This window comes from Lagopus leucura, unplaced genomic scaffold, assembly GCF_019238085.1.
Source record: "Lagopus leucura isolate 7727_CA_CO unplaced genomic scaffold, USGS_WTPT01 35251-0_obj-0_obj, whole genome shotgun sequence".
Taxonomy (NCBI): domain Eukaryota; kingdom Metazoa; phylum Chordata; class Aves; order Galliformes; family Phasianidae; genus Lagopus; species Lagopus leucura.
The window spans coordinates 1-10,259 of NW_024962639.1; the positions used below are offsets into that span (position 1 = coordinate 1).

A 10,259-nucleotide genomic window follows, 5' to 3' on the forward strand; every position below is an offset into this window, starting at 1 on the left:
CCCATCCCTTCCCATCCCATCCCATCCCATCCCATCCCATCCCATCCCATCCCCATTCCACCCCCCCTTCACACCCCATCCCTTTCCAGCCCCATTCATCCCCATTCCCCCCACACACACCAGCACTCCATGCCCATTCCCCCCTCACCCCCTTTGCTCGCAGCCCCTTAATGTGGGGCTTTCCCCACTCCCCCACCCCCAAGGAGGAGGAACGCCGCTGCCTGGGCCGGCTGCTGGTACCCAAACCCTCGGACGCCTCCTGGCTCCGGCCCCGGCCCCCAGGCTCAGGCTGGATTCTTTGCTAATATTAACCTGGCACGTAAGGAACACGGCAGCTGCACGGAGGGGGGTGGGGGCAGCCGAGAGCTGCTCTTAAAGGGCCGTGTCAGCGACCAGGACAAACCCGGAGCCCCGAGCGCTGCCTGCTCCGGGGCTGCGGGATGCTGGGGGGCAGCGGCGGCCCTGGGGCCGTCAGCAGGGCTGTGCCGTGCGGAGGGCTGGGCAGGGCTGCCCAAGGAAGGTCACTTGCCTACGTCGCTCGTCCCCAGGTCGGTGGACGCTGACTTGAGGGCCTGTCTCTTGCTCCGGTTGCCGTGTTTCATGCCGCTCTGTCCCTTGGTGAAACAAAAAACAGCAGCGTCAGGAGGAACCGCGGCCTCGCGGTGCGGCACCGGGTCCTGGGGGGGGGGGGGGGGGGGGGCGACGACGTGGCGCTGCACCGGACGCTGTGCCTCCAGCTGGAAGTGGCGGAGCCTGGGACAAAGCCCAGCTCCAGGAGCTGCCACAGCCAGGGGCGAGGCGCCATTTCATCCCGCGGGGAAAGCCGGCGGCAGCAGCAGCAGCGCGGGCCGGGCGCCGGGCGGTCGCGCTCTACCTGGTGCGCGCCGTAGTTGGGCTGGTTGTGGAGCAGCGGCGGGGGACAGATGGACAGGTTGTACTGCAGCGGCTGGCCCAGCAGCGAGTAACGCCCGTCACCTGGAGGCCAGGAGGAGAGGTGTGCAGCCGTGCGGAGGGACGGCAGGGAAAGAGCAGCCCTGCAGCTCCCAGCCCTTCCCCTTTTACCTTGCGTTGGGCCCACGGGCCGGGGGAACTGCGTGAGGACGGGGAGGGGGCTGAGCCCCGTGCAGACGCTGTTCAGGTTGGTGACGGGCGACGGCGTCGGGGACTGGGTGGGGGACGTGATGGGGCTGCTCAGCTGGGTGCCGGCCTGGGGGACGCGGAGGGTCAGGCGCCCCCGGGGCTCGCGACCACCCGCCCCTCAGCCCGCCCCTCCTCCCAGCCCAGCCGCTCCCGAAAGCCGGCCGCCTTCCTGCCGCTCCTCCCCATACCTGAGCGCCGCCGTCCGGGTTGTACAGCTCCCCCGGCTTCTGCCCCCGCTGCTCCAGGCTGTAGTACTTACAGTGGCTCCACTGCACCACGGGGGCGTTCTGGGGGGGCTGGGGGCCATTGGGGACGTTCAGCTGCATCACCACCACGCCGGGGCCCGACGGGGAAACCCCTGGGGACAGAGGACGGCAGCGGTGCCCCCAGCTCCGCACGGCGCGGCCGCTCGGCCGTGCAAGAAGCGGCAGCGACCGCAACGGCGCGCTCCTCCTGCACCATAATCCCTGTTCCGCCGCCCGCGGGGCGCACAGCTCCCTCCGCTCTCCCGGTTCGCCCCGAGGCGACGATTTGCGCCCGCCTTCCCGCGGCCGACCCGGCGACACGCAGCGCCGCCGCCACCAGAGGGAGCCCGCAGCCCACGGCGGCTCCCAGCGCCGCTCCCGCCCCGCCCGCCGGGCTGCGGGGACGCCGAGCGCAGGGCGGCCCGGAGCGGAGCCGCTTTGGCGCATCCCGGTGATTCGCGGAGCGCTGCGCGATGCGCCGAGGAAACGCGCCGCCCGGCGGCAGCCCCCGATCTCCCCTCCGCCCCGACGCCGATCCGAGCAGCCGAGCCGCGGCGGGGCGCCTCGCACCTGAATACGGCTGCTGCATCTGTGACGGGCTGCAGGGCGAGGGAGACTGCGGCATCTGGTACTGCTCCGAGCCGGGCGGCTGCAGGAACCCCACCGAAGGGCTGTGAAACAGAACGCGCTCTGCTGAGCTGCTGGGGGGGGGGGTGGAGAAGCGGCAGCCGCAGCCCCTGCAGAACGCACAGGGGGGGGCGACACCGGAGGAGCCCGGGGGGCTCTGCAGGGCAGCCCGGGGAAGACAAGCTCCAGAGCAGCCCAGCATCCCCAGCGCGTCCCCCACCCCCAGCGGCTGCGGGACCCGGACGCAGGGAGAAGCTCCTACCTGGTGCCGTTCTGCTGGGCGGTTGGGATGACGCTGTAGTAGATGGGCACGCCTCCGGTCTGAAGCCCCCCCTGGACAGACTGGCTGGCCGACACCAGCACCGGCTGCTGGAAGGGCTGCTGGACCACGCTCTGCGACTCGTTGGCCACGGGAACCTGTGCAGGGAGGAGAGGAGCGGCCCTGTGGAACCAGAGGCGGGGATGGAGCCGCCCACAGAAGCTTAAAGAGACACCGGGATCAGAGGGCAGCCGGGAACACAGAGCTCAGGGAGCAGCGGCACGCAGCCCTTCCTCAGCAGAGCCCCCACAGCTCAAACGCATCCCCAGCACAACCTGCGCCTCCGCCGCCGCCCCACAGCGGCGAGGGCTGCGGGGCTGAGGCCACCCCCACCCCGATGCCCACCTGGTACGAAGGCAGAGGAGTGTACTGCACCACCAGGCCTTGCATCTGGCCCCCCATGCCGCTCCTCTGGCTGCTGAGGAGGCTCGGCGGCTGCGGCTGCTGCACCCCCATCACGCTCTGCATTTGGCCCCCCATGCTGCTCCTCTGGCTGTTGAGGAGCCCGGGTGACTGCGGCTGCTGCACTCCCATCACGCCTTGGTATGTTTGCTGCTGGTTGGACATCATGGGCTGTAAACCTGTCGGAACGAGGGTGAAATGGAACGGCTTCCCAGCCGGCCACAACGGATAAATCGAGGTGTGAGCCTGCTTTGGCCCCTTCAGAAAAGGGATTCCCTCGTGGAAGGTGTAAAAAGGCCCAAAAGAAGCTGCTGGCAGCACGCTGCAAACTCAGGGGAAAGGCAGAGAGCCAGCTTTTGCAGCCAGGTCACATTTCAACCCTCCTTTGTGCAGCAAAGAGCCAGAGAGCGGCACCTCGGGACGCGGAGGCACAGCCGTGCCCAGGAGATCCGTGGAAGCCAACAGAGAGAAGGGGAAGGGGAAGGGCCCTGCCGCCTGCTGCCTCCCCTCCCCTTACCGGGCTGCTGGGCTTGCTGGGGGAGCTGCTGCGTGCGCTGAGAGCTGTAGGCCACTGGGTGACTGAGAGATTGGTATTGCTGGCTGGAGTTCGGGTACTGCCCGGGAGGGTAGTAAGAAACCTGAATCTAGCAAAACCAAGACAAGGCGGTAAGAACTCAAGAAGCGGCATCGAGAAATCCGGACCCTCCAGGCTCCTCCAGGACCACCGCTCTCTGCCGCCTGCTGCTGAAGGAAACCCAGCAGGGCTTCGGCTCTGGGCAGAGGAGAGACGCCCAGGGAAGCACGGCGCCCCGCTGCTCCCAGCCTCACCCCCAGCGCTGCAGTGCAAAGAACAGCAGGCGCAGCTCTCACCACAGCCCACCTATGGGTCCCACCCCCCACCTATGGGTCCCACCCCCATCCCAGCGGTCACAGTGCCCCCAGGACCCAAAAGAGAGCTCAGGGCTGTCAGCCCTCCATCTGCTCACTGCCCCACTTCCACTACGAGCCGGGACTGGCCGAGGGCTCCCCACAGATCGGCCCTGTGACGTGGGAGCAGAAATCATACCAGGAGACAGACGCGTCTCCTAAGAGCACACGTGTGCCCAGCGCTCTGACTTCTGTCTGTCGCTCCATCACAAATGAGCAGCAGAAAAAGAAGGGCAGCCTCTCCCCAGCAGCAAACCGTCCTCCCCAGCAGCCCCCTGCCCTGCAGATTTGGGTTGAGCTCCTCGTCCCTTCAGGCCTTGCGGCTCCTTACTTGCTGGGGAGGCTGAATGTAGCCCTGGGGCTGCAGCACCTGCTGCGTGGGGACCGTGTGCCCTGAGGCCGAGTAGTTGGAGGTGGGAATGGGCTGCCCGGGGGTCGCCATGATGAATCCCGCCTGCTGAGGGTGCTGGGAGATGAGGGATGGCTGGAACATCGCCGAGGAAGGATCCGGTGCTTCTGTTGAGCCCTGCCGGCTGAGGCTGATCTGCCCAAAGGGGCTGCTGAGTTCGTCAGCCTGCAGTGGGGACAAGCGAGAGGAGTGGGGGAGGACGGCGCGCGGGACGCAGCGAGGGAACGCGGCTCTGCTGAGCGCTCCTTCCCACGGCTCTGCCACTGATCGAGAGCGCCCTGCAGGACGGGGAGCCGGAAGCTCAGCAGACGACGCTCAGCCCTGCGCAGCCCCGGCCCGGATCTGCGTCCTGCAGGGCGCTGTGCCACGGGGCGCCGCTCCCAAAAGACAACAGGGGCTGAGCGCGGACTGCAGCGCGGCTGTGGCCTCTGAGAGCAGCCTCGGGTGCCACGGCCTCCAGCATCCACGGCAGCACAGGGCCTCCCCGAATCCTAAACCCAGTGCGCGGCGCGTGCGACACCCCCGAGCAGCAGAAGCTCATAGACACAAACAGCGCACGAGGACAACAGAGGCAGCGCACGAGAGTAAATGGGGTTTATACCATGTTGTACTGCTGGGGTGGAGAGACTGGCAAGAGGACTTGGGGGCAGGAGCTTGGAGAATACTGAACGGGCTGCAGCGCCGGGACCGGCTGAGACCAGCAGAGGAGGGAGCAGAGGACGCGGGTTGGGGTGGGGAAAGGTGAGGAGGAAGGAAGGGCGGGAGGAAGGAGAGAAAGAAGGAACAACAAGGTTAGTCACCAGAGCCCGCCGCAAACACACAGAGGTGGCGCTGCAGGGGGCTGGAAAGCACGGAGAGCAGAGCGGGGCAGCGTCTGCTCCTCGGGAAGGGCACCGCGCGGCCACCTGCGTGTGGCAGCCCACGAAGCAGGCCGTGCCTGGCACGAACGGTGACAAATCTACTAAGGGTGGCAACGGCCCGCACCGCAGATCCATTTCCTCCAGACGACCTCTGTCTCTCCCATTCCCATTCCACTGCCCCCCCGTGCGTGGCACCGACCCCGGTTCTCTCTGCGCCCCCACGGGAGCCTGGCCCTGCCCACACCTCCGCCGAGCAGCGGCTCACCTGAGACATCATGTGGCTGCTCATGGCTGGCTGCTGCTGGGCGGCGGGGGGGAGGCCGGGGGGCTGCGGCGGGGGCTGCTGGGGAGGCGGCGGCTGAGGCTGCTGGGACGCGCAGGGAAGGAGGCCGCGGGCGGGCTGTGATGAAGGGGGTTGGCTGCACGCCTCGGGGGCACCGAGAACCAGGCCTTGAATGGAAAAGAGCATAAAGAAAGCAGACGGGCAGTCAGTCAGTTTATCCCCATCCTGGTACCCAGCGGCCCCGAGCGAAGCTTCCCGGTCCGTCTGAACCGGAGGCACCGAGCGCCGCGCCGCAGCCAACCGACCCCCAGCTCAGCGATGCAGGCGTAGCTGCTCCCCAGGTGTAACTGCCCCACAGGTGTAGCTGCTCACTGCCCCCCAGCTGTAGCTGCCCCCTAGGTGTAACTGCACCCGAGCTGAAGCTCCTCCCCAGGTATAACTGCCCCCAGGTGTAGCTGTCCCCCAGCTGTAGCTGCCCCCTAGATGTAGCTGCCCCCAGCAGTAGGTGGGCAGGGACACAGCTGGGTACCTGCCCGAGGTGCCCTGCTGGCAGCGCCGCCTTTGCTGCTCCCGATGCTGTCGCCCCGTGTCAGGATGGAGATGCCGCTGAAGCTGCTGGCTTTGGTGACGGGCGGCCGCAGGCTGCGGATGGAGCCGTCTGAGTCCGTGCTGCTCCACGGCCGAGGCTCCAGCGACTTCATCTCGCTCTCTGTGCTGCTCTGGCGGCTGCCCGAGGCCCGGTTCAAAGCGTCCCGGTTGCCCCTGCGCAAAGAGGGCTGAGTGGGACAACAGCTCCAGGGTGAGGAGCGGGAGCAGGACCCGCGTGTGCTGCACCCAGCCGTCGCTCCGGGTGATGCCGGCTCCGTGATGCAGCACGTGGCACCGGGACAGTAAGCAGAGACGGGGAACCAACAGCCCGGGTCACTGCTTCCTTGCCAAGACCCGCAGCTGCCGCCTCCGTGCTGGTTCCCGGCCCTTTCCTCTGGCCTGGAAAAGGCTCAGAGCACAACCCCTTGCTGAAGCCTTCCTGTCCCACAGCACTGAGCTTCATGGAGGCGACAAGGTGACCAACGTCCTGCAAAACTGCTTTCTGCCCAGCTGAGTGCCACGACATCACCGTGCTCCCAGTCATCGCCCTCCTCAATCTCCAGCCAGGTCTGCCTGGAACGAGATTCCGGAGCGCTGGCAAAGCTCCCCAAGCACTAAACCTGGCCCACCAGCCCAGCTAAGGAACATCACTGGTTTCTAACGGGTTCCTGGACCCTCTGAGGAGGAGGTGATGAAGGCAACAATGGAAGAGATGCCATGCTGGAGGCTGGGCCTGGCCGCTGCTCCAAGCAGCCGTGGAGAGAAGACAGGCTGAGAAGGGACTTCCAGGCTGACGTCCAGGGCTGCTGGGAGCACAGGAGCCAAAGAGAGCAGCTCTCCTGGCAGAGCAACCAGCGCAGCTCCTAACAGCTGAAGGGAGCGACTGCGCAGCCCCGCAAACCGCAGGGGTGTCAGAGGTGTCGCTGCTGATCTGTCGGGCTCTCCTCAGCCTAAACCTGAGAGCTGGGGGCACCGTTTGGGCCACGCCGTGCCTTCTGTCCAGCTCAGCTGCAGACTCTGCTTCCCTCGGAACTCGGAATCTCTCCAGCTGATTGCTGTAACGACGGCTCTGCTCCCTCTGGTGCCCCTCGTGAACCCCATCACAGCCTGCTCCTGTGTGCCAGCACAGCTCTGCAACCAGATCGGTGCTGGCAGAAGGCTGGTGAGCAATGAAGGCAGCTGTGTTTGCTCCGAGGGCTGGGCTCTGCCACCAAGACGTCAGCTCCAAGCACAACCCCCCAGGAGCCCCAGTCCTCTGCACAGCTCGGTCTGCCTCTGCCCGCGGCTCAAAGCGACCCTGGGAGAGGGACGGCCTCCCTGTCCCCACGCTGGGAAGCACGAAGGAAGGAGGTTAAGAAGCTCTTCAGGGCACAACAGCCAGAAAAGCTCTCAGCGCAGCGCTGGCTGCAGGTGCTGGGTGACTTCTGCTGTATCTCCACAGCAGAACTGCAGCCCACAGGAGCGCCAGAGGCGTAGCTCCACTCAGCAGCCCTGTGTCTGTGCTGAGGACGCCTGATTTCCCACCACAGCTTCCTTCCAAGTGCAGGCAGAGCCGTGGCTGAGAAGCAAAGCTGTTCCTGCACAAACTTAAACCAGGGACGACTCCAGCCCTCCTGGATGCTGACCCTGCCACCGTCACAGCAGAGGTTCTCCCACCCAGAGGGACACAAAGCGCAGGACGGTTGGAAAACTGCCCAGATCCTCTGGCTTTCCCTCTCCTTTCTGCCATTCCTGCTGCCCATCATCCCGCTTTCATTGATGAACGGGCCAAAAAAAGGACTCAGAAATCGATGCTGTGAAAAACACGACCTCAGGAACTTCACAAAGCAGCCACGCATGGGGCAAAGCTCCTCAGCAGGACAACGCATAAAATAAATCACAGAGAATGCCTAAAAATCTGCCTCCATTTCTGAGAGCCAGAAGAAAAGCCTTCTTTGGAGATTCTGCCAGTTAACATCAGAGGAAAAGCATCATGACAGAGTCACGCAGTGCTCTGCAGAGAGGTACAGGAAGCGTGTGCCGCATGGTACTGACCTGCTGTCGGTGAGAAATCCGTTCTGGCCAGTCTGGAAACATGGGAAAGACAGGAGACGGGAAGGAAAGAAAAGGGAGACTTAATAACTTCGAAAGCAACAAACCCCAGGCTACTTCAAAGCAAAGAGGAGCAAAGCACTAACAGTATGGGATTCAGCCGGTGTTGTGCATGAGTCGAATGGTCACTCGGGAGCTCCTGCCGAGCCTCTCGTGCTCCTGCCCCGCTTGGCTCTGCATCCAACCCCCAGGAGCTTTGCCAGCACCCCTGATGCCGAGATCTGCCCTGGCTCTTCGAATCTCAGCCCTAAGCTCTCTGTCTCGGTGCCCTGAAGCAGCATCGAGGCCGCTCGCTTAGCGGCACAACCGAGACCGGACACAGAAGGGTCCTCGCTCGGGAAACGCAGGCAGCCATCGGAGCCACCAGAAAAGGGAGAGGGGCTGCAGCTCTGCCCAGCGCCCCGTGGCAGCCATCACTGCCCTGCAGGCCGGCCGCTGAGCTCTGGCTTCGGCCGCGAGCAGAGAGCAGGGCGACAGGCGGCCACGCAGCACTGCGCTGCTGGGACCCACCGCCCTCAGCAGGGCTGCAGGCAGAGCTGGGCGGCCTGGGCCTGCATGCGGGGCAGCTCTGCGACGCCTCGGGAGCCGCCTGAGGCCCTGCTGCCTTGACGGCAGCTGCCTGAACGCGCTGGGACGGAAGGAAGCCTCGTTCCCCAGCTACTCAAAGGCTGCAGGCGAGGAGCTGGACTTGGAATCTGACCCGCAGCACAGAACCGTCCCACATCCACCGCCTGCCTCTGGGCACACGCGGAGCTGCCTCCAGCGGGCAGACAGCACTCAACAAGCAGAGCACAGCAGCCTCGCCGGGCCAGACGTGAGCGTGGAGCGTAGCCCTGGCTTACAGGAGTTCCACACAGGGAGCAGAGATTTCAAGCAAACAACAACCAAGCTGGACGCTTTGTGAGAAAGAAAATCAACCCACATCCATCCCATAAAGGCGCGGAGCCCTGCCTGACACCCGAGGGCTCCTGGGCAGCCTGATCTAGGGGCCGGCAACCCTGCCCGGGGCAGCGGCTTGGAACGAGGTGATCTTTAAGGTCCCCTCCAACCCAAGCCGCTCTGTGATCGAGGGCTAGCACTGCTTGCTCAGGAGGCCAAAGCTGCAGAAATGGAGAGAAACTGGGAGAGAAGGGCACGGTTCCTGTCAGCTTCATTAATTGACTCATTCCAGACATGCCACTGCATAAGCTGATAGTATTGCTGGACAGCAAGGAGCAAACCTGCCTCCTCTGTCAGTCCCCACACTTCTACTGCCATGTGAATTTAAGGGAGGGAACGTGTGGCTCCTCTATCTCCATGTCACAGGCATCTTTGTTAGGAGCTGGAATTCACTGGTAGATACCAGGAACACTAGGAAATTTGTAGAAAAGGCAAGAGTGAGATCTGACCTTTCAGAATATTCAAGGACACCTCCTGCCCCACAGTTCCAGGAAGAAACCTGGCATGTCAGGGAGCTAAGCTTACCTCTCGTGCAAATATCCGCTCCCTGGCCCGCTGGTATTCCTCCTCTCGCTCTTCTATAGATTTGCTCCTCCTCCCATCCTGCAAGGGGAGTCTGATCTGAAGGGACAAACACAGCTCAGCGGGTCAGTGGTTGCCAGCGGGGGCAGAGGGCGCAGCGAGCTGCTGGCACATCTGCACCGCAGCGCAGAGCGGCGCACGACGCAGGGCCGCTGCCTTTCGACTGGGCTTCGGGGCGCTCGCGTTCTAGGGCCGCTGCGGGGAGATCGGCTAAAGTGCTCTGCCTGCAGAGAGGATGGAACAGAACATCTCCAGGCTGTCTGGAAGACAAGCTGCTCTCGGGGGCCAAAAGCTAAGAGCCGCTCTCTGCACACAGGCGCCTGCGGCAAACTCCTCCTGCTCGCTCTCAGCCTCCGAGAACCAGCGTGGAGAAACCAGAACCTGACACTGATGGCAAGGAGCTCAACCTGAGCGCCTGAGTGCGGAAACATGAACGGAAGCAGGGGAAATGGCGTGGCGATGCTAGGATGGCTGCTACGAAAGCAAAGAGCGCGAGGGCCTGGGTGAGGAGAGGGATCCCGGTGCCCCGTCTGCCGTCCCTTACCTGGTTATCGTCCCGGTCCATGCTGGTGTCATCGCGTTTTAGGATAAACCGCTGGGGAAACTCGGCGTTCTTCTCATCTTTGATGTGCTCAGAGAACCTCTGCTCGGGGCTGCGGGAGGAATCGGCTCTTGTTAGGGGGTAACAGCGCGTGTGGAGCCATAAAACCACCGCGTGCAGGGAGCGGGGCACAAAGTTTGCTGTGCTGAATGTTCCCCTCTGACAGCAGCGAAAGAAGCCAACCCTTCTCTAAGAGCTAAAGATGGCTGCAAAGGGCTTGCAGGTGTATAAATGTGGGGCTGGAAG

General features: G+C 64.3%; 1 protein-coding gene across 4 annotated transcripts in view; it reads right to left on the minus strand.

The window, feature by feature from the left end:
• Positions 1-160: 160 nt before the first annotated feature.
• Positions 161-10,259, minus strand: part of R3HDM2 (R3H domain containing 2) — a 14,768-nt gene continuing 4,669 nt past the window's right edge. The window contains exons 8-22 of one of the 4 annotated variants that reach the window (XM_042890810.1): positions 9,957-10,065; positions 9,356-9,433; positions 7,835-7,866; positions 5,742-5,974; positions 5,195-5,379; positions 4,671-4,760; positions 3,992-4,234; positions 3,251-3,377; positions 2,677-2,912; positions 2,275-2,429; positions 1,956-2,056; positions 1,329-1,498; positions 1,063-1,207; positions 875-975; positions 161-614 (exon numbers count right to left, since the gene is read on the minus strand). In XM_042890810.1, coding sequence (XP_042746744.1) covers positions 522-614; positions 875-975; positions 1,063-1,207; positions 1,329-1,498; positions 1,956-2,056; positions 2,275-2,429; positions 2,677-2,912; positions 3,251-3,377; positions 3,992-4,234; positions 4,671-4,760; positions 5,195-5,379; positions 5,742-5,974; positions 7,835-7,866; positions 9,356-9,433; positions 9,957-10,065 — 2,098 coding nt within the window. In that variant the 3' untranslated portion in view covers positions 161-521. Of the gene's footprint in view, positions 615-874; positions 976-1,062; positions 1,208-1,328; positions 1,499-1,955; positions 2,057-2,274; positions 2,430-2,676; positions 2,913-3,250; positions 3,378-3,991; positions 4,235-4,670; positions 4,761-5,194; positions 5,380-5,741; positions 5,975-7,834; positions 7,867-9,355; positions 9,452-9,956; positions 10,066-10,259 lie in introns of all 4 variants that reach the window. The other 3 variants (XM_042890811.1, XM_042890809.1, XM_042890812.1) reach the window with 3 other exon arrangements.